The 24,571-nt window shown below is 36.0% G+C and overlaps 1 protein-coding gene across 1 annotated transcript in view; it reads left to right on the forward strand.

Moving 5' to 3' along the window:
* gpc1b (glypican 1b) overlaps positions 1 to 24,571 on the forward strand; it is a 104,345-nt gene that overhangs the window by 53,456 nt on the left and 26,318 nt on the right. The window contains exons 2-3 of the mRNA XM_048164676.1: positions 4,592 to 4,750; positions 22,523 to 22,914. Coding sequence (XP_048020633.1) covers positions 4,592 to 4,750; positions 22,523 to 22,914 — 551 coding nt within the window. The remainder of the gene's footprint in view (positions 1 to 4,591; positions 4,751 to 22,522; positions 22,915 to 24,571) is intronic.

Genomic DNA, 24,571 nt, shown 5'->3' on the forward strand with positions numbered 1-24,571 from the left:
GATTGAGACACAGGGATAGACTCGGTGCCGAGACGATCGCGGCATTGCTGCTTACGCGACGCTCCTGCCTGACGCTTTACGAGCTGCTCCTGCTGCCTGTGTGAATGCATCCGTTCATGCACGCTGAAAAAAATATGCGCTACTCACGCGCCGCTTACGCTTGCAGTGTGAAACAGGCCTAACTCTGTGCCACCGCATTACTATAGATGTGTTAAAAATAATGAGAATATATATACATATATATCCGAGTCCTGATCGGGAGGTAACGTCCGATTCCGATCGAGTCTGAAACCACAGGATCGGGCCCGATTTCCGATCACGTGATCGGATCTGGACATCCCTATTTTTAATTCTAGGGCACCTTTAAAGACTGAGCAAAGATACAAACAAATGCAGGTCTTATATATTCCCACACACACACTAACAAGCCAGGCACAGGTGATATCATTGAGCTAATAATGAACAGGAAATCAGGAGGAAGTTGTGGAAGGTCTTGTGCTCTCTATTTCCCTCTGCTGGACAGACCGTGGTGTGACAGTGACTTATTCACGACACAGCACAGCCTCTCGTACCTTATTGCTTACATATCTATACTAAATTTCGCTGCCGATAACCGATTATTCAGAGTAATATCTTCCGATACCGATAACGATACCAATTTGGGGTTCTGCCTTTTATACCTTCCTTTAAATGAATGATAATTTCATTATAATTAATTATTAATCATTATATTTTTAATTATTATATTTTAAAAAGAAATGCAAAATTTTCATCAACTTGTTTCAGAGTAACTGGTATCAGTTATAAACATAAACACATTACTCAGATTAATATGAACACACATTAACTAAAATCTGAAGATTAAATTAATATTTCTTAACTTTCTGAATGTTATTATTTCATTTAATTACTATTAATATTGATCATTAAACTGGTTTCGTACCATTTTCTTTACACAAACTACAAATGTGAAAATTTGCTTTTATCGGCTGATACCGATTATTGGCCGATATATCGGTGCATCTTTGTAAAATATGAAAGGGTAAATGATAATGATTAGCTCAGTCTGAGTTTATAGTGGATAAATATAGTGTATCAATTCATAAAAGAAACATTTTCTGTGATCGAATACCTTTTCTTTTTTTTTTTTTTTTTTTTTTTTACTTCTGTGGAAAAAATGAGAATCTGAATCCTCTTTCTGACTACTGGACCCACAGCCTCACAAAATAATTGACAATGAATCACATCCTTTCCATATTTATCTCATTTTTTCTAACCAGCCATGTTCACAGCAGCACATTTTGTCCGTTACCTTGGTTTCTGTTTTCATTGTGTTGCACTGGATGTTAGAGGCCAAACACATTGGTTGTGTGGGTTTAATCAAGTGTTATGCTGTTCAAGGGCCTGTAAACCTTCTTGAGCAGTAGCATTAAGCTCAGATAAGAGTGCATTAAATTCCATCTGTTTTCAGTGTGCTTTTATATATGAGAGTGGGAAATGAACTGTGCTGCTGGAGTCTCTCCCTCTCTTCCTCTGTCCTTGGATTGGAGAATAGGCCCAGGATAGAAATGGCTGACAGCCCAGCTCTTTAGAAAAAGAATCCTGTCTCTGACAGTGTGTACTGTCACCCACTGACAAACACACATGTGCTCAGACACACAAGTCACAGGTAGACACTTGCTTTATTTGACACTGACACACCACACAAGATAGACACACTACACTGACATACAAATACACACATCACTATGGCCCAAGATGGCAATATATAAGAATGATGTGGTTTTCTATTTGATAAAAATGTTAAAACGACAGAATACTAATACAGAATACTCTGACTGATACATGAGAGCTTAATGAGAGAGGGGTATAATAATTTATTTTTCAAGAATTTGTTTTGTATCATTAAATAGCCATAACCATTAAATAGCCATTATCATTAAATAATAATAATAATTATTATTATTACATTTATTTTGCACTATTCTTTTTGTATGTAATTGAGCTGCAAACTGTTAATAAAAATGCATTTGTCATGCTAGGAAAGAACATCGCAAATTGAAAACTGGAAAGGACAGAGAGAGAGAGAGAGATAGAGAGAGAGAGAGAGAGAGAGAGAGAGAGAGAGAGACAGGGTCCTTTAATAACGACTGACGTGTCATCACTTCTGTAGTACAATATTTGACCAAACACAGGGGTGAACATCAGTCGATTGAGTGGAAATTTTCAATTACTGTTCAGCCCCCTCCTTTCACCCCCTCCCCCCTTCATAAAAATCATTTGTACTCTGTTATATAACTGTGCTGTGATGTTCAGCTGTCAGTCAATGACACATTCAGAGCGTCACCACTGGGGGTCTGTTTGCATTTGTATACACATTTTGAAGTATTTATTTCTCAAGAGATTTATTGTTTGTAACATGCAGTTTGAAAATATTTACTAGAAAAACACTCAACTCATATATATAAAATGTACCACATAATACTAGAAATTTTGTCTTGTGGGGACATTTTTTGGTCCCCATGAAGAAAACAGATGGATGTTTTTTTTTGTTTTTTTTTTAAATGTAAAAATGCAAAAGGTTTTCTGTGATGGGTAGGTTTATATATATATATATATATATATATATATATATATATATATATATATATATATATATATATATATATATATATATATATATATATATATATATATCTTTTCATGTGACAACACTGAAGAAATGCTTTGCTACAATGTAAAGTAGTGAGTGTACAGCTTGTATAAAAGTATAAATTTGCTGTCCCCTCAAAATAACTCAACACACAGCCATTAATGTCTAAACCGCTGGCCAAATTGGGCCCAATTAGTCATTTTCTCTCCCCAGTGTCATGTGACTCATTAGTGTTACAAGGTCTCAGGTGTGAATGAGGAGCAGGTGTGTTAAATTTGGTGTTATTGCTCTCACTCTCTCATACTGGTCACTGGAAGTTCAACATGGCACCTCGTGGCAAAGAACTCTCTGAGGATGTGAAAAAAAGAATTGTTGCTCTACGTAAAGACGGCGTAGGCTATAAGAAGATTGCCAAGACCCCCGAAACTGAATTGCAGCACGGTGGCCAAGACCATACAGCGTTTTAACAGGACAGGTTCCGCCTCGCCATGGTCGACCAAAGAAGTTGAGTGCACCTGCTCAGCGTCATATCCAGAGGTTGTGTTTGGGTAATAGATGTATGAGTGCTGCCAGCATTGCTGCAGAGGTTGAAGGGGTGGGGGTCAGCCTGTCAGTGCTGTCCCCTCAAATGGAAGGTGGAGGAGCGCAAGGTCTCTAACATCCACCAGCTCCGTGATGTGGTCATGGAGGAGTGGAAGAGGACTCCAGTGGCAACCTGTGAAGCTCTGGTGAACTCCATGCCCAAGTGGGTTAAAAATAATGGTGGCCACACAAAATATTGACACTTTGGTGCAATTTGGACATTTTCACTTAGGGGTGTACTCACTTTTGTGGCCAGCGGTTTAGACATTAATGGCTGTGTGTTGAGTTATTTTGAGGGGACAGCAAATTTACACTGTTATACAAGCTGTACACTCACTACTTTACATTGTAGCAAAGTGTCATTTCTTGTTGTGATGTGAGGGGTGTCTCACTTCTGTGAGATACTGTATAAATACACACATACACATATTAGGGCTGCACTATTTATCGCAATTAAATCACACGCGATTTGGCAAAGGCTGTCGCGTACAGCCTTTGCCAAGAGGGCGCTCTTGTGCAGAAGCTCTAAATATGCCCTGCCACAGAAGAAGATAACACGCATCATATCACTGTAGCTGAAGATTGAAACAGAAGATTGAAACGCTCTGATTAAACATGACTAATAAACACACAACCAGTAGAGTGTTTACCCACCACACAAAGCATGCAATTCCGTGGGGAATTGGAAATTTTTTTCTTGAAAAAATTTGCTATGTACTGTAGCCTACCTGATATACAGTATATCCAAAATAACTGATATTGACTCGAATTGCAAGCTTATGAATCAAAATGCATAACTATGATGACAGACTAGCAGGAAATGGTGCAAAACAGAGTCCAAGGGTGATATTGTGACATATTGATAAGCCTCATCTTTCCATTATTATTAATAATAGTTTTAACTTGCACTCTTAAATGTGCATTGAAAATTGCCAGCTGATAAAACCTATGATCCAGGGACCATATTCATATAACATCTAAGGCTAAATGTACATCTTAACTGGCTAAGTTAGATGGTGATTGACACTAAACAGTAGAACATCAGTCCAGTCTCTCCAGCTGTAAATGTCATTGGCTGTTAAAGTCTTGTGTTGTTTATAATAAATTGACAGGTTGCATTGTTTCAGAATGCTCTCAATTACATGTAGCTTAGATCAGATGCATACTATGCATTAGTGAGTGTGGTGGTGCTTATGGGGTGTTGCTCTGGGACAGGAGTATAAGGCTGGGAGGGAAAAAAGGAAAAATCACAGCATACTCACTACAGGCCCCCAATAACCTGTGATAGATGGATGGATGGAGAAAGTGAAATGCATATAGTGACGTCCTGATAATGTTGTTAATTGTCTCTCTCAGGTGAGCACCTGCGGGTGTGTCCTCAGGGTTACACCTGCTGCACATCTGGAATGGAGGAGAACCTCCTGAACCTGAGCAAACGAGAGTTTGAGACGCAGGTGAAGGAGTCTGGACGCACGTTACAGGTCTCTCTCAGCAGCCAGTTCAAGAGCTTTGATGGTAAGTTACTGTCTGGGAACTCTTTCCATTATACACTTAATGAGGTTGAGAAGAATCGTTTGATGAAGAAATATACCAGTCTTTGAAAAAAATGTCAGGCACTTCATAATTAGAACCTTTTAAGGGTTCCCATCATGGGATCATGTTATGGATTTAGTTTTAATTGTTAATTATTAATTGTTGTAATTTGTTTTAATGCATTTTTTTTTTTTTTCAACAGCTGGTAAACATACTTAATCACTACAGTAGAACAAAACTGAAATAACCAGTTAAACATTATGCAATCATCTAGTTTTTCTTTTTTTTTTTTTTACAATCACTAGGATACATTTCTCAATACTTGGGTCAGTTTTTTAAAACTCTTCACATGCTGAGCACAACAGCAGTTTATCTAGGCTAAACTGTGGATTATTTTTCATTGCTTTGGCACAAAATGCATTCGATGACTGCATTTTTCAAATTACATAAATATATTCTCACTTCTACACAAACACAGCCAAAACTCTATATACCCACAGGCCAATTTGCACATGTTTGCATACTCTTTTCAAAACTGTTAAACTAAAGTTCAAAACGTAATATAATACAAAAATGAATAAGACAGCAATTTGATACATTTCTACAGTAATACCATGTTGAAAGCAGTAGAGAGTGTAATTCTTGATTTCTAAAGACATTTTACAAAAGAAAAATGCTATCTGATGTTAGTGTTTTATGAATGATAAAGTGTTTTTGTTAGATTACAACTTTTGCTAGAGTTACGGAAGGACGACTTGATTTGAGACTGAAGTGTTTTGGTAGTTTTAGTGTATTTTAAATGTGAAATTAACTGCTGTGTGAAGAGTTTTGAAAGTGACCTTTGAAAGTATTGTGAAATGTGTCCTAGCGATTGTCCAAAACTGTATGATATTTATCCTATAGAACCTTTTTGGCATAAAGTGTTCTTTAAAATTAAGAACCCTAGGATTCTCTATAGAACCCAACTGAACCCTTTTTTCTAAGAGTGTAGTTTGTTTGCCTAACAAACCTGTGCTTGATATCTCAGAGCAGCACTGATAAAACCTCCTAGTGGCATTAGACAGATGGTGTGTGTGTGTGTGTGTATAGTACCAGTGTGGATTTCTCACTTACACACAAGCCTGCTGAATACTGTGAGTGCGGATGTTATTCACACTGTTTACCTGAGTGATTGTGTTTGGAGAGACAGAGATCGAGCCCTACAACCAAATGTTTTGACAGCAATACACTCACACTTTTCTTACAATAATGTGAATAATGTCTGTATATATATTATGTATATAATTCTCTCCCTCTATCTTTCTCTAGCTTCATAATCCTATCCTTTTCTCTCTCTGTTTGTGTAGGCGTTTTAATCAGTGTTTTTGCTTTTTGTGTAGATTGGTGTGTGTGGGTGTGATTTGTTTTGATTAGTTCTGTCTGTAAGAGACAAACAACTTCTCAATCACATAAAGGCATGCTTTATTCAATTACATGGATTATATGTGTGCGTTTTGCTGTTTTGGATAGGGGATTCTCACAAAGAATAAAAAAGACATATTTTGCATTAAGACAAATGAAAGCCTGCTTTTTTGCATTGTGACATTATTTTCATTCAGGTGCATTTTTTCCCTAAATTCTCATTGCTGTAAAGAAATTAAAATGTCATTATTGTGATGCGGTGATTAAAAAATCACTGTCTGACCATTAAAAAAAAAAAAAAAAAACCATTATACTTACTAGAGATGAGTATTTCAATTAGTATTAAATAAATTAATGTCATAATGCAAAAAATGCACTTGATTTTCTTAAATTTATATTAATATTTAATATAAAAGCAGTATTTATATATTTATTTAGAATGTTAAATATGTAAAACATGACCAGGGAATTTCATGACATAGCCTAATAAATAAATAAAATAAATAAAAATAAAAAAGGTCAACAGATGGTTTGGGTAGGCCTGGCACCCTAATCGTGATCTTGGCCAAATGTCGCAGCTGCTTAATTTTATCGTTGGGAAAGCAGAACAAATAAAGTAGACGAGAACAGGCAGAGTAGCGCTTTTCAAAGATTTAATAATCTCTAGAATCATTTGTTGAAATTGAATGTTAAAAACCGAAGCAATATATATAGAATCTCTCTCTTTGTGGGTTTTTGTGCAGTTGGTGACTTTGGTACTTAAAGCTGAAAAAAGTCAGTGTCTCTGTCATTCTGGAGTTCATAAGTGCCAATTGTGGGGTTTAAAGCATGTCTCTGCCAGTTTACCTCCAGGAATCCTGTGTGTGTACAAACACTCTCTCACACACACATAATGTAGTGTGTTTGTGGTGAGAATGCCTGAACTGTGATTATTTCCCAAGTGCTGTGGCACAGGGAGGAGATCTGGTCAGTGTGTGTTTCCCAGCATGAATTATGCTTGGCACAGTAAGCAGCGATAGTGGATTATACCCAAGGTGTGTGCGTGTGCGTGTGCGTGTGTGTGTGTGTGTGTGTGTGTGTGTGTGCAGCTATTGATGTAAGATTTAAAAGACTAAAGGCATTAACAGTGCAAAATGTGACAATATTTATTATAAACATAATAAAACAGCCTCTCTGAATCATGCGTGCTGTCAAAGATGCAGACATTTGTTTCCAGTTTTCGCTCCTTACTAACTGGAAACAAGATCAATTTACAGCAACCTGGGGCTAAGTCTCTTAAATCATAAATCTCAGGGGCTGTTGTCATTTCTACATCGATTTCATTTTCTCTCACATTTTTCTAGTTTAGTTTAAAAAAAAAAAGTATCTAAAAAGAGAAAACTGGCAGTAAAGAGTGGTATCTATCTATCTATCTATCTATCTATCTATCTATCTATCTATCTATCTATCTATCTATCTATCTATCTATCTATCTATCTATCTATGTGTCTGTCTGTCTGTCTGTCTATCCTACTGTCTGTTGTACTGTCTGTTGGTCTGTCGTTCTATCTATCTATCTATCTATCTATCTATCTATCTATCTATCTATCTATCTATCTATCTATCTATCTATCTATCTATCTATCTATGTGTCTGTCTGTCTGTCTGTCTATCCTACTGTCTGTTGTACTGTCTGTTGGTCTGTCGTTCTATCTATCTATCTATCTATCTATCTATCTATCTATCTATCTATCTATCTATCTATCTATCTATCTATCTATCTATCTATCTATGTGTCTGTCTGTCTGTCTGTCTATCCTACTGTCTGTTGTACTGTCTGTTGGTCTGTCATTCTATCTATCTATCATCTATCTATCTATCTATCTATCTATCTATCTATCTATCTATCTATCTATCTATCTATCTATCTATCTATCTATCTATCTATCTATCTATCTATCTATCTATCTATCTATGTGTCTGTCTGTCTGTCTGTCTATCCTACTGTCTGTTGTACTGTCTGTTGGTCTGTCGTTCTATCTATCTATCTATCTATCTATCTATCTATCTATCTATCTATCTATCTATCTATCTATCTATCTATCTATCTATCTATCTGTCTGTCTGTCTGTCTGTCTGTCTGTCCTACTGTCTGTTGTACTGTCTGTTGGTCTGTCATTCTATCTATCTATCTATCTATCTATCTATCTATCTATCTATCTATCTATCTATCTATCTATCTATCTATCTATCTATCTATCTATCTGTCTGTCTGTCTGTCTGTCTGTCTGTCTGTCTGTCTGTCTGTCTATCCTACTGTCTGTTGTACTGTCTGTTGGTCTGTCGTTCTATCTATCTATCTATCTATCTATCTATCTATCTATCTATCTATCTATCTATCTATCTATCTATCTATCATGTCTGTCTGTCATTCTGTCTGTCTGTCTATCCTACTGTCTGTTGGCCTGTCGTTCTATCTATCTATCTATCTATCTATCTATCTATCTATCTATCTATCTATCTATCTATCTATCTATCTATCTATCTATCTATGTCTGTCTGTCTGTCATTCTGTCTGTTGTTCTGTCTGTCTGTCTATCACACTGTCTGTTGGTCTGTTGTTCTATCTGTCGTTCTATCTATCTATCTATCTATCTATCTATCTATCTATCTATGTCTGTCTGTCTGTCTGTCTGTCATTCTGTCTATCCTACTGTCTGTTGTTCTCTATCTATCTATCTATCTATCTATCTATCTATCTATCTATCTATCTATCTATCTATCTATCTATCTATCTATCTGTCTTGTCTGTCTGTCTGTCTGTCTGTCTGTTATTCATCATTCTATATTTTAGTTCTATCTTTCTGTCTATCTTTCATCCACCTATTATCTCTCTCTCTTTAGGTCATGTAAATCTTGTAATCCTTTCATACACCCCTTCTCATATTTGACTGTCTGTGTAGTTGTATCTGTCATCAGGTATGTGTATGATTGAATTAGTTTCTTCATGTGTTGAAAGGTTTGTCTCTAAGAGAGTTTGTTTTGTCTTCTTAGAATCACTGCTAAAAGTATGTTAGAGCATAATGAGCTGTTATGAGTCTGTTTTAGGAGGTTAAGTATGGCTCTCGATGTGTGTGTGTGTGTGTGTGTGTGTGTGTGTGTGTGTGTGTGTGTGTGTGTGTGTGTGTGTGTGTGTGCGTGTGTGTGTTGGGAGCTGGATTCTCTGTAAGGGTGAGGAGATTCTCAGTAGTGTTTATGAATTCATAAGGAGTGGCTTTTCGCTGTAGGGGACCGTTTCTGAACGTGCCAGACACAGACACACATGTTGAAAACATTTGGCCACATTTAGATATAAAGCTAAACAGAAGTGGAAGAAAAAGACTTTCTAAAGACAATCAAATTCAAGTTGCAGGCCAGAAGATTCACGTGTCTGTGTTAAAGACAACTACATTGAATCAAACTGCAGCATAGAAGATAATAAATCTCTTTTATCAGATCACATTGTTTAATTTATGACTTGTTCGCAAGTGCCTTTGTGTGAATAGCAACTGAGCAATTCAAGTGCTGATATATTGAAAGAATATTTTCAATTATACTGAGTCATCCATGAAAACAATTTCCTGTTGAAGGTCACCTCTGATGATGTCATTTGCGACAAGGACAGCTGCTCTGTCGCGCGTCCTTATTGGCCGTTTCATGTTGACATGCAAATCATGTTGAGGAAAGACCTACTGTGACACAGACCTTTGATCCCAGAGACATTTCTCTCTGTCTGTATCTCTCCCTCACACACACAAGTTTTATGAGGAACAGTGACTGCCAGTTTTTATATGTTATGATTCTGTTTCTCTTTTCATTATACTCTTGGGATTTTTAAATGTTTTTGAAAGAAGCTCACCAAGGCTAACAAATACAGTTAAACAGCAATCTAGAATAACAGTTTTCTCTTCTAATATGTTTTAAAATGTAATTTATTCCTGTGATGGCTGAATAGAATTTTCAGCAGCCATACCTTTGGTTTTCAGTGTCACATGATCCTTCAGAAATCATTGTAATATGTGGATTTGATGCTTAAGAAACATTTATTCATATAATCAATGTTAAAAACCATTGCTTAATATTTTTTGTGGAAATCGTTATACATTTTTTTCATGATTTTTAATTAATAGAAAGTTCAAAAGAGCAGCATTTATTTACATTTTTTTTGTAACAATGCAGATGTCTTTACTGTCACTTTTGATCAATTTCAGGGCTCAACGCTAAGGATTTTTTTCTACTGGCCCAGTTGGGCCAGTGGTTCAAATTTTTACTTGACCTGCCAAAATTTTCACTGGCCCCACAATAAAAAAAAATAAAGTAAAAGAAAAGAAAATGGGCCTATAAAATAAGCATAGTTATTGTTTTTGTTGTTTTTTGATACATAAAGTTATGACACCAAAAGCTACTAGATTAACTCACTTAAATTTTAAATATTGTTAGACAAGTAAACAGTTAGTAATATAAAAAGTAATAGCACAAATAAATACAACAGAATAAACATACATGAAATAAACAGTGCTTTTTAGGGTTTTATGTAGGCTTAAACAGGAGATTTTCAGGTACAGAAATTGTAATCTAATATATAACTATATAACTATTGATCAAACTTTATTAAAGTTAATCAGTCAAGAGCAGTTACAGATGAATAAATACTGTTTTTGAAATGTTAAAAACATAAACCGTTAAATACTGTTATTTGAAATTATTTATAAAATGAAAAGACACTTTAAATGTGAAATTAAACATGCAAGGAGGTGAGCGAGTCATTGAGATTCAACCGATTCATTCAAACAGCTGATTCATTCAGGAAGTGTTGCTCAGAGACGCAAAACAGTTCTGTGGACTTTGGAACTATTTTTGTTGGCGAAAACAAGCGAAACGAGCAATTTGGTGTCTAAAATGTAAGTCACTTAATATAGACTGATTGTTTATTAAAATGTACATTGTATAAAATTAATATCACATTTGTAATTATGCTTGTATTTGGATAAAAATAGTGCTCTTCGTGTAGTATTGGTTAACTATGTTAAGCATTCCAACTGCCAAAGTCACATGATTTCAATAAAGGAGGCTTCATTACGTCATTCGAAATTTCAATGGTTCACCACTGGGGGGCGTGATTTTGGTAGTTTGATACACGCTCCGAACCACTGTTCGAAACAAAAGATTCGTAAAGCTTCATGAAGCAGTGTTTTGAAATTGCCCATCACTAGATATTGTTGAATAAAGTCGTTATTTTGTTTTTTTTGGCGCACAAAAAGTATTCTCGTCGCATCATAACATTAAGGTTGAATCTCTGCAGTCACATGAACTGTTTTAAATATGTTTTTAGTAGTGTTCTGGGCATTGAAAGTGTTAATTATCTTGCTGGCAATGGAGGCTTCACTGAGCCATCAGATTTTATCAAAAATATCTTAATTTGTGTTTCGAAGATTACTGGTGTGGAACTACATGAGGGTGAGTAATTAATGACAGAATTTTCATTTTTGGGTGAACTAACCTTTTAATGCATCCTTACTGAATAGAAGAATTAAAAAACAAACCTTACTGACCCCAAACTTTTGAACGTTAGTGTATAGTACCGTAGGTTCCTTTGACATGTAGGTACACCTGTGTGTGCACCTGTGGAAACTCAGGTTGTGCAGTTGACATGCATGTTATCAGGAGGAGATTCAGGCCACAGCTGGTGTACTGTCTGATTTAAGACCCTTCAGACAGGAGCTGCCGAGTTTACGAGCTCCTCTGAAGGAGGCTTTAAAGAGCTCATTTGTGACCATAAAGTTCCTGAAATTCATGTACTTTCCAAATGCATGATGTCTGATACTAGGTGTAGACAGACCTGCAGGTGAAGAACATGACCTTTCGGCTGCCGCTCTGCTCGGCAGTATGTGGGTTTAAGCCCCAATCAGACCTCTTCGGATTATGTGACGGAGCCTGCAGTCTTTCACATGACGAGTGGAAAAAGTGTGTGTTTGTGCACGCTTGTGTGGTGTGTGTAAGGGACAAATTTCTGATCTTGTGTTATGTTCTGTTTGCTTCATTGTAGTTCAGTTTGATTCAGTTCTGTTCCATTTTATCCGTTTTGCTTCAACTTGTTTTGTTGTTGTTGGTTTGCTTAAACATTCCTATTCCTATTCAAATTCCAGTGATGGGCAAGGTGTTTTGTGTTTCCTCAACCATATGAATACAATAATCAGTTATTTAAACACACACACACACAGTAACCTAATTGGTTGAAGATATTGAAATTAAATAATCAATTTAGCTTTACCGAATATAGTACTCTTGTGGCTAGTACATATATATATTAAAAGAAAAAAGTCCTCACAAATGCATTAAAACTTTTTAAAAAACACTTTTGAGGACCTCAAACAAACCCATTCATCCATCCATCCATCCATCCATCCATCCACCCACCCAGTCATCCAGTATTGGGATTTAAGATTAATGTATTTGTAATTCACTTTACATTTAAGCAGAAGATATGTCTGTGGTCTGCTGTACATCTTGCTCTTGTTCACTATTTAACCATGTTTATGCTCACCTAAACATTACTGATTAGTTGTTGTTTTTGGATCAGATTTCCAATAATAAAATATGGAAAAAAGAGCCAAGAAAATGATTCTTAAGAGGAAACCATATAAACAATAAACATATTAAATTCTTAATTTAATGGGGGTTAAATTTGGGGTTAAGGGATAGACGGTCTCATTAGCTTAATATAAACACAATAGAAGGCAATGGAAAGTCCCCCATTAAGATAAAAACAGATTTGGTAGATTTGTGAAGGCCAAATTTTATGAAAATATCTTAACAAATATAGTGAAAAATGCAGAAAACTGACATTTAAAGTGGTCCTCTCTATTTGAAAAGCTCATAAATTGGGCTCATAAATAGTTTGGCCATGGGACCCACAGTTTCCCGAGGTCATTAAGCCACGCTCCAAATTGTTAGCAATTTGAACCAAGCAAGTTTACTTCTCAAAAATGGTTGGCACACATACAATTACCATCCCACTTTAATTAACATACACAGAAACTGTAACAATATCACTAACACTGATGAATAAAGGTAAGCTATTAAAAATCAGTTCCAAACTAGTTTTTGTGTTAATACAATAAAGTTAGTAAGTTGGTATGAGCCACCACAGTCATCAAAATATAGAAAGTAACACAAAGTGAAAATGAAGTTGTATTTTGTGTTAAGGTTACAGAAAATAAAAATGCATAATATTAACATGAACTGTTAAGAAAACATATGGACACTGATCCTGATGAATAGAATGAACATTTTACCTGCATGCAAATCCTTCCCAGCTAACACATGACGTACCAGTTATGTAGTTTATTGGTAATTTGGACATTTCATAACTTACTGATTGACAACATAACTACGACGTTGAATGCTTTTACTTTTGCTTTTTATATATAGTAAAGTGATACAGTATAAAGCAATTGAAAAGTGCGTACTATGAGCAGAGTATAACATCTGACAGGACAGGAAAGTTTTTTTTTTTTTTTTTTCTGGGGGGAGAGACATTTCATAGAAAGTTAATAACATTAGAATAATGACACTTAAATATAGGCTGACAACATCTCATTTGACAGCAGATACTGAGTTCAGGACATTTTTCTCAGACACTCTTTACTTAAATTGCGCATGACAGAAGAGTCAACAGCTTTTACACATCTTTCAGAATAAATGTATGACATCAGAAAAACATTTAGAATTACGTTTTTTGTTGATGTTGTTGTTTCTTTGACTGCACAGTCTGTGACCAGTCTAGTGATCCATTTTTGGGGTGTGACCCACTGGTTGAGAAACACTGCTTTAAAGGTGCTCTGTGTCATTTTTGACTGTACTAAAGCATATAAATACCATAATATGTTTGCTAAGTTCTCTGAAAAACAATGTGCGTTCCGTGTCGGAATGTCTGTTGTAGTTTTGGACTGTGTGATCATGCATGCTGCCAATTTACTCAATAGTATTTCGACAATGCTGGTTGCCAGTTGGTGGAAAACACAGCGGATCACAGCCATGAAAGCCAGCAAACAAATTGGGTCTGAGATCGCAGATTCTACCCAACCTGGCATCGGCAATGAAACAATTGCTAATGTATACAATAGCCAGTCAACTTACAGTGTAAGACTCATCACTTTCCATTGTCAATTGTGCTCGTTCCTGTTGCGTGTCCTCAATCTGGCAACCCGCGTGAGCGTTGAGTCTTAGGGGGCAGGGAAATCGATTCTCTCCAGTATTTTGAAGTTGGACTACAGTACACATTTTAACCGCTAGCCCTCAATATTACATACTGCAACTTTAAACTGAGTAATGTCTACTAGGGGTGTAAGGGTTCAAATTACTCATGGTCACAGTTTCGGTACAGTTCAGTATGTGCTATGTTCAGGGGAAAAACGGACTACTGTCAAATAAAAATAAAGAAAATAAGAACAAAAATTCAAACTACAAGCAACAGCACAAATAAATACAATAGAGCAAAGATACAAATAAAATTTTTCAGGATTTTCAGGTATCTAACAGTTTTCAGGTACAGAAATTGAAGTAATCAAATGGAAAACAGCATAACATATAATCTTCACATAAATTAAATAAATATTCATCATTATTAAAGTTAAAAAAGCTATTAAGTCGAGCAGAGAGTGATTTTCTTGTCTTGTTTTGTTTGATTAACATTAAAAATACAGATTGCAGGAATATTAGGCTGCTGTCACTTTAAGACATAATGCACGGATCCAATACACTGATACTGTCTTTCACAACTGTTTACGTTCACTTAAGACATAACCTACTGTTTGTTAGGCATAATTTTTGTGTGAATTTGTCTGTTCAAGAGCAAGATGTCACGTAATGCACACAGACAAGATGGTAAGATCCAAGCGCAGCTTTAATGGGGTAATCCAAAATGTAATCCAGACACAGGCAAGGGTCAAACTCCACAAAAAGTGCATGTAACACAATACAACGAACCACAAACAAAGGCAGATACAACTGAGTATAAATAGAACACTAATGTCAAACTCAAAACAGCTGGTGCAATGAAGGATAATGAGTCCGGGAAGTGGGTTATGGGAAATGAAGTCTGCAGTAGTGAGGCAATTGTCCGGGTTGGAGTGCCCTCTGGTGGCTAACTAGGGCACTCCAACTAGTGATCATGACACAAGACCTGAAAGAGAACTCAATATTTGCGCACTGTCTGAGACCCGTCTTGAATGTTTAAATTGGCGAGGCTTAAAAGGTGCTGTTCAGGTCTCACCTGCGTTCGTGTGCTATCAACACCAGGGTGATGATGGTACGGTTCGATTTTTAACCGAGAACTGTTACATGTCTACAGGTGTTTGTGAGGGTTAAGGCCCGTTCACACCAAGGATGGTAACTATAACCACTATCAGGTTTTATTAATTGTTCTAATTCTATGAGAATAGTGTCCATACCACCATTATTTTGATAACAACACAGAGGAATGATTCAGAGGAATATTTAGTGAATGATTTTGTCCAGATGATGAATAATAAAAACATCAGAATCCACCTGGCGTTTAAGAGCTTGAGCATTTAAAGCGGCGGACGATAAAATTGCAGAGTGCACTCACAATAGTTATCAACCATTGAACTGTCCTTTAGTAGTAGTAGGGTAGCTAAATATCATAATTCTTGAATGGAAAATATTGTTTCTGTGAAAGGTCCTCACCAATCCAGCTCAAATGTCTATGTGTGTGCATTAATTTAAAATACTGAATAAAATGAGGGAGGGCTGGTACTCCTTCAATTCAGTCATTCAGCACTTTGTCAGAATGCACAAATACAATTACATGTAATCACATTCAAATCCCTCTCTTCCTTTCATCCCTTCCCTTCTATTTCTCCTCTCATTCCATCACTCTGTGGTCCCCAGCTGCTTGTCCCTCCATCACGAGCTCAGCCGCAAATTAACAGCCCGACGTGTTCTGTTACGATGCCGCTGATATCATTACACCCGCACGCCTGTCAGAGAGATAGATGGAGGAGAGAGAGAATGAGAGATGGGTGTAGTGAGGGGGTGGAGGGTCAGATGAGTGTGACAGGAATATAAAGAATTGGCAATCTACGTTTCATGGACTTCCTTTTTTCTTTTTTCTTTTTTTTGATATCAGTTTCTCTTCATTTAAAATCAGGATGTTTTCTCACCACAAGTAAATTTTGGAAGTTCATTTTTAGTCAATTTCCTATCCTAAAAAGTCCGTCTTGCAGAGATGGACTAAAAAGGATCTTCCAAAACTTTCTGCCAGATACTACAAGATGAATTCTTCAAACAGTGGTACAAGAGGATGTGGTGCTGGTCCTTCATGATTCACTCTCAATCTGTCTGTCTATAAAGTCTCTATATATATATATATATATAAAAAAACAGTCTTCATGTATTTCACAACACTTGTGATTCTTATTAAGTGGGGATCATTTTTTAGGATTCTTAAGCTAACCTAAGTCTCTGAGATCCTGACACCTTGCACTTCTGGAGACTCCAGGTAGGTTGCAGTTCTGGAAAATGGTGGCGCTGGAGACTAAAGAGTTTGTGATGGTTTCACACTTAATTTTTCTCCTTAATTCTTAATTCTTTTGCAGTTAACATGTCTTTTCTTCTCCATCTGTTTTTGTCTGACCCTTCTGACCCAATGAGCATTTCGCTGTCCATTGGTAATGCTTTAACTTTGCAATTTCTAGTATTGCATTAGTATTGCGTCCTTGGGCATTTAATAATTCTTGACTTTTCAGTTTAAGTTAAATCTCTTTTTTGGCTCATTTTATCTGTAAAAGAAAACCTGCCTAATAATTAGGCACATTGGAATATAAGGCGTTTTTCACTTCCAGCTTTCATGAACAATTTTATATCACTTATATTTAATTAAATACAAAATTAATAGTAGTTATTAAAGGGATAGTTCACCCAAAAATGAAAATTACCCCATGATTTACTCACCCTCAAGCTGTATATGATTTCTTTCAGACGAACACAATCAGAGTTATATTTAAAAATATCCTTAGTCCTCCAAGGTTTATAATGGTTTTGAAGGGATGGGCCGCATTTTGAAGCCAAAAATAATGCATCCATCCATTAAAAAAAAAAAGTAATTCATTCAACTCCAGAGGGTTAATAAAGGCCTATGACATGAAGTTTTTGTAAGAAAAATATCCATATATAAAACTTTATAAATTCAAATAACTAGCTTCCAGTGGATGACCATATGCAGAATTTTTTGTGTATGGATGCTCTATTTTTGCCTTCAAAACGCATATATATATACACAGTTGCAAGAAAAAGTATGTGAACCACTTGCAGAATCTTTGAAAATGTGAAAAATTTTAACAAAATAAATAAGAGAGATCATACAAAATGCATGTTATTTTTTATTTAGTACTGTTCTGAGTAAGATAATTTACATAAAAGATGTTTACATATAATCCATAAGACAAAAAAAATAGCTGAATTTATTAAAATGACCTAGTTCAAAACTTTGTGAACTATTGGTTCTTAATACCTGGATGGTTACCTGGATGATCTACGACTGTTTTTTATGTTTTGTGATGGTTGTTCATGAGTCTCTTGTTTGTCCTGAACAGTTAAACTGAGCTCTGTTCTTCAGAAAAATCCTCCAGCTCCTGCAGATTCTTCAGTTTTCAAGCATTTTTTTGCATATTTGAACCATTTCCAGCAGTGACTGAATGATTTTGAGATTCATCTTTTCACACTGAGGACAACTGAGGGACTCAAATACAACTATTAAAAAAAGATGCATTCAAAACATGATGCATTAAGCCGGGGGGTGAAAACTTTTGAACTGGATGAAAATTTGTCTTATTTCGTTTAAATATAACTGTTTTTCATTTAGTACTGCCCTTCAGAAGCAACAGAAGATACTTGCATGTTTCCCGGAAGAAAGATTAAGTACAATTTACCTTGATCTTCAAATTCAAAAAGTTTTCACCCCCCCATCTCTTAATGTGTCGTGTTTCCTTCTGGAGCACCAGTGAATGTTTGAACCTTTTTTTAATAGTTGAGTTTGAGTCCCTCAATTGTCCTCAGTGTGAAAAGTAAGTAAAATTATGTACAATATGCACAGTCCCACATCGAAATTCAAGCCGTGCAACACCAACAATATTCATCCAGAGCAAATGAAACAAGTGAGTGAGGGGAGGCGGGTTTGTGGGTCAACTCGCTGTCGGAGAGGTGAGAGAGCAAGAAAGAGCAGCTGGTAGCCTATCGTGTAGACTATCTATATATATATATATACACACACATTAAGTGTTGCATTTTAAGCTTTAATTTAATAATATGAATTAAAATTTCATATTAATATATTTACATTTTACTTTATGATACTAACCCTGACAAGCCATTAAAATAATCAATATTGATGTGTCATATTTGTACATTTTCATTTGAATTCAACTTAATACATCTTAATGTGGGAGGTACAATGAAACATTTAACTTTAGTTGTGGTTTAAGTGAATCTTTTTCTATTTTCTTTTTATTAGTATGAGATTAGTTTTAGATCAAGACTATTGTTATGCATTTATAATGAAGAACGAACAAATATGCAAGGGTTTCTTGCAGATTTCTGCCCTGCATGCTGTCATGTTGTTAATCAGACCCTAAAAACCTGGGTTCGGAGTGAGGGGGAGTGAAGATACACTCACCTGGATCAGTGTAACACACTTTGGAGAGGTTTTTAAATGAAAATAAGAAAGGTGAGAAAAGTGTCCATTGAAGCGTGAAGAGAGATAATGAATGTGGGATCCTCACAGTGCAGGGGGACGTGAATGTGATGGGATTTAGAGTGCAGTAACTGAGTCATTTCAACAAAAAAGGGCAGCTGGAAAAAAACAAATGGTCAGTGATCTGTTTAATATGTTTTGAAATGCTTCATCAAGTCTGTGTGCAGTATCCTTTATATAGCATTTGTTTGGCCATTACAAAAGTATGACTAATGTGAACTTAATCAGATGTAGGGCACAAAATGGTCTTATTTACAGCACACTGCTCTGTATTTCATCATCAAAGTATTTGTACAGACATAATCCCATTTGGTGCAATGTGGGGAAGATCTCTGAACACACACACATAAGTTGTAGGAATAGAAATGGTATAGGATTTAGAAAGATTAATTTTGACCTTGTTTGAGTTCATCATTATGAAGTGTCACGCATCTTGTGTGTGTGTGTTATAAAAGTACAGAAAAGCATGGCTTTATACACTTGTATCAGTGGCTCCTGACCATAAATTTAGGTAGATTCTGGTTGATTGACAGGCTTGAAAGGGTTAGTTCACCCCAAAATGAAAATTCTGTCATTATTTACTCACCCTCATGTTGTTCCACACCTGTAAGACCTTCGTTGATCTTCGGAAAACACAAATGAAGATATTTTTGATAAAATCCGATGGCTCAGTGAGGCCTGCATTGCCACATCAACAGTTCATGTGACTACAGTGGTTCAACCTTAATGTTATGAAGCGACGAGAATATTTTTTGTGTGCCAAAAATACAAAATAACGACGTTATTCAACAATATCTAGCGATGGGTGATTTCAAAACACGCTTCATGAAGCTTCAAAGCTTTACGAATCTTTTGTTTCAAATCAGTGGTTCAGAGCGTGAAAGTCATGGATTTCAGTAAACGAGGCTTCATTACGTCATAAGTGTTTCGAAATTTCAATGGTTCACGTGACTTTGACAGTTTGATACATGCTCCGAACCATTGATTTGAAACAAAAGATTCGTAAAGCTTCGAAGCTTCATGAAGCAGTGTTTTGAAATTGCCCATCACTAGATATTGTTGAATAAAGTCGTTATTATGTTTTTTGGCACACAAAAAGTGTTCTCATCGATTGTAGTCACATGAACTGTTTTAAATATGTTTTTAGTAGCTTTCTGGGCATTGAAAAAGGGAGTGTTATTGCTGGCAATGCAGGCCTCACTCATCGGATTTTATCAAAAATATCTTAATTTGTGTTCTGAAGATGAACAAAGGTCTTACAGGTTTGGAACGACATGAGGGCTAGTAATTAATGACAGAATTTTCATTTTTGCGTGAATTAACCCTTTAAGTGCACAACACACGCACATCATAGAATTGCCTTAATGTAGTATTTATTGCCTTTGAATGTTGTTTTAGAGTGTTACAAGTTATAAGCAATATTAATTAATGGTGATTGTATTTAGGCTTCAAAATTTGTTAAAATGATCTTGATGAACAAAACGTGTAAGTATCATAAACTTTTTATTGATTTATTATGTTTATTGTGTTGAATATATTATGTTATTTTTGTGATAATCCAAAAGTCTATGTGAAAATCCTATTGGGAACCAGTATGATGCTAATTTCCAGGGTTGGCCTACAAATTTACATAATTCCTGCACCGCTCTATATCCAGTTTCTATCGTTGCGTCTGAAATTGCATTCTGTCTGAGTAGGTACTACATTTGAATTTGAATTTACTTCACGACCGGGGCTTGACATTAACAACTGCCAAATGCGGGTGGATTTCAGCAGTGGCGTGAAACACAGTCACTTCTATTAGCCACCTTGGCGGGTTGAAATTTATATATAATATATACATTTTTGTCAAAAATATTGATTTTTCGATACATATCGATATTGAAATATATCTGAAACACTTCAAATACTCATTTTCCGCAGAATAGATACACGATACCAGCTGCTCTTTCTCGCTCTCTCATCTCTCTGACATTAAGTTGACACACAAACCCGCCTCCCATCGTTTAACTTGCGGCAGATTAATATTGCTGCAGTTTACAAGGCTTGAATTCCTGCATGGTATTGTGTGTATTGGGCATAATTTTACTCACTCTGCAGATTTTGTGCTCACACCCAAAGCATGCACATAAAGCCGCCTTAGTACTAACAGTATAATGGATCTGTGCGTTAGGTCTTAAAGTGACAGCAGGCTATGATACATCTGCTGACAAATATCTATGTCGCAGTTTTTCCCCATGGTACCGATGTCAAAATTGTGGCCAGTGAAAATGCTGAGTGGCTAGTAAATTTGGAAAACCACTAGCCACAGTGGCTGGTGAGCAAAAAAGTTAATGTCAAGCCCTGTTCATGACTGTTAAAAAGTATGTTCTATAGTATGAGTATGGGTAGTATGAATGAAATTCCGACCTGCTACATCCGCAATGTTGTTATTGTCACGTGACCTACCTGTGTCAGTTGCGTTGCTTCACTGCCATTCATAAATACCCTCCTGTGGCCTCATGGGATAGTAAAGTGTCCATCGAATGCGCACTTCAGAATCTCAGCAGAAGTAGTGGGTCACCTACTGTGTTTCAGATACTATGTATTCGGACATACTACTCTTTTGGCATTCTGTTTTTCACATACTATACAGTAGGGAAGTATGTGATTTCAGATGCAGAGTATCTTTCTTTCTGTCCTTCAACACTCTCTCTAGGGTAATGTGGGATTGATTGATGTGTGACCGGGTTATTGTGAGTTTATGATATCACTGGGTTACATAACACAATTCATACTTATCGACTTTCTCTCTGAACATTTTTGCATGTGAGTAAGTGTGTGTGTGTGTGTGTGTGTGTGTGTGTGTGTGTTAAAACGTTTTTTTTTTTGTTTTTTTTTATCATCATTGCCTCTCATTGTGTTGGTACACAAACTACACAACTGACTATTGTCTAACTATTGACTTAGGATTCAATTTATCCTATAGACGTGTTTCAACGTGTCTTAAAAAATCTAAATGAATGAATGATTCTGGTGAATGATTTCTCATTTATTATAATTCACAAATAATTACAAAGAAGCAGCAAGTAACATATTGAATTAAACTTTACATTTTTAAAGAAAGACTGAAATCTTGTAAAACACTCCATTAATCCTACAGTCTCATTTCATTTGGTTCATTTGTTGTGAACAATCTTATATTTTGGGTGCATCCATTAAATTCCCAATAAAAAGGAAATAATCAAATGAGATGAAGTGCCTTACTTTTGTAAAATACTTAATTAAAAAATAAACAATACTGCATTATTATGTAATTTATTTTACTTATGAGTGGTTATATAAATGTATCTGTTAATGGACAACACACAAATATAATTGAAAATATACATATACATTTTGATGTGATATATACTGTCATATAAAATTAATTTTTATGCAAAATATTGGTCATATTGCACTGTCTACTCACTTCATTAATTAAAAATAATTCTTTAACATTTAACGTTTTAGGAGTGTGGCCCTTGAGCATTAATGTTGCTCTAATGTTGTTCTTGTGTGTGTGTGTGTGTGTGTGTTTCCAGATTATTTCTTGGAGCTGTTGAATCGTTCTGAAGCATCACTCCAGAATTCCTTCCAGAGTGGGTTTGGATCTCTCTTCTCCCAAATCACAAAGGTGTTTCAGGATCTGTACACAGACCTTCGGCGCTACTACCGAGGGTCCAACCTCAATCTCGAGGAGGCGCTGAACGAATTCTGGGCCCGTCTGCTGGAAAGACTCTTTAAAGCTTTAAACCCTCAGTACAGTATCGGAGAGGAGTATCTGGAGTGTGTAGCCAAGCAGTCAGAAACGCTGAAACCGTTTGGAGACACTCCCAGAGAGCTCAAGACCAAAATCACACGCACGGTTATTGCAGCCAGAACATTTGCGCAGGGTCTGATTATCAGCGGAGAAGCGGTCCGGAAGGTTTCACAGGTAGGTTACTTTCAATCTCTCTGTGTCTTCAAATATCTTTTCTATGATAATCTAACGTTTTGTCCCAACCAGCCATGACCTTGATGTACATGAAGACATTTTGCCTGTCACTTGGCTGCTTTTACCATCACATTGCACTGATTAGCCAAGTTTATATCATGATATCTCATTGGTCCACTTCACACACTGTACATTACTGTTGTAGTCGTTTTAAGTTTTTAGATGTTTTAAAATGTTTTGAAAGAAGTCACTTTTTGCTGCATTTATTTGACCAAAAATACAGTAGCATTGTGAAATATTATTACAATTTAAAATAACTGTTTTCTGTTTGAATATATTTTAAAATGTAATTTATTCCTGTGATGCAAAGCAAATTTTCAGCATCATTACTCCGGTCTTCGGTGTCACATGGTGTGTGTAAACAACCAGCCTATAATGGTGAAAATCCACACACTCCTTTTTTTATAATCCCCATAAATCATAAACAGTCTCTCCAAATGTGCGTTTTGGCTGTGTGAGATTCTCCAGCTTTGTTGTTGTTGAGCAACCAAAGTGCAAGCTCTTAAAGCTCCACCCTCTTCTGGAAAGCAGCAGCTCATTTGCATTTAAAGGGACACACAAACTGCGTTTTTTTGCTCACACCCGAATAGAGGCAAATTTGACAAGCTATAATAAATGATCTGTGGGGTATTTTGAGCTGAAACTTCACAGACACATTCTGGGGAGACTTATATTACATCTTGTGAAAAGGGACAATTTAAATGATTACCCTTTTTATTTTTTTATTTTATTATTTACCCTCATGTCATTCCCATATGCAGTTATTTCTTATTATTATATAAGAATCACCACACATCTCTTGCAATAAATCAAACTTATATTGAATGTCAACACTAAAAGTACCATAACAGTATCATACAAGTGATCCATATAACTTGTGCACTATATTCTATGGTTTCTGAAGCCATATGATAGCTTTGTATGAGAGACAGACTATGGTAGCGAACAAATATGGACAACATTCTTGACAGCCTCTGGTCACTGTAATAACAGCATGCAGGTTTGAAATAGCATGAGGTTGAGGAAATAATTATAAAATTCGCATTTTGGTGTGAACTATTTCTTTAAACATCAAATATGTTGGGATTTGCTCTGATTTCTTTACTTTATGCAGGATTTCAGATTCCATGAAGGACAGAACAATGTCTTGATACTGGAAACCTCTTGTTTTGCGAATGGTTATAGATTTCAGAAAGATGTCCTTATTTCATTATTCATTGCGTTCGTACTTTATACCTGTGGCAATGCACAAACCCAATACCTCCTACTACAATTGAGACACATAAACGCAGGTGCATGTAGAAACATTGCGGGAAACTGCGTAGGATCAATGCATCAGGAAAACAAGACAAAATGAATATCCCTGAGGCTGCGGCAATCAATGTACATATAAACACACCTACGCACACAAAACACACTGCACCAAAAGTATTGCATCTATCCAATTAATGCTGACATTAGACAGAAAAATGCTTTCAACTGCAGCCTTTACAGGTTCATTCTAACTGTTCTTAGTTTCTTGTAAAAACCATTCATTGTTGTTTAAAATCCTTGGAGACAAAACCCCATTTCCATACCCAATAAAAGTGCCTGTATA

This window comes from Megalobrama amblycephala, linkage group LG17 (assembly GCF_018812025.1).
Source record: "Megalobrama amblycephala isolate DHTTF-2021 linkage group LG17, ASM1881202v1, whole genome shotgun sequence".
Classification (NCBI taxonomy): domain Eukaryota; kingdom Metazoa; phylum Chordata; class Actinopteri; order Cypriniformes; family Xenocyprididae; genus Megalobrama; species Megalobrama amblycephala.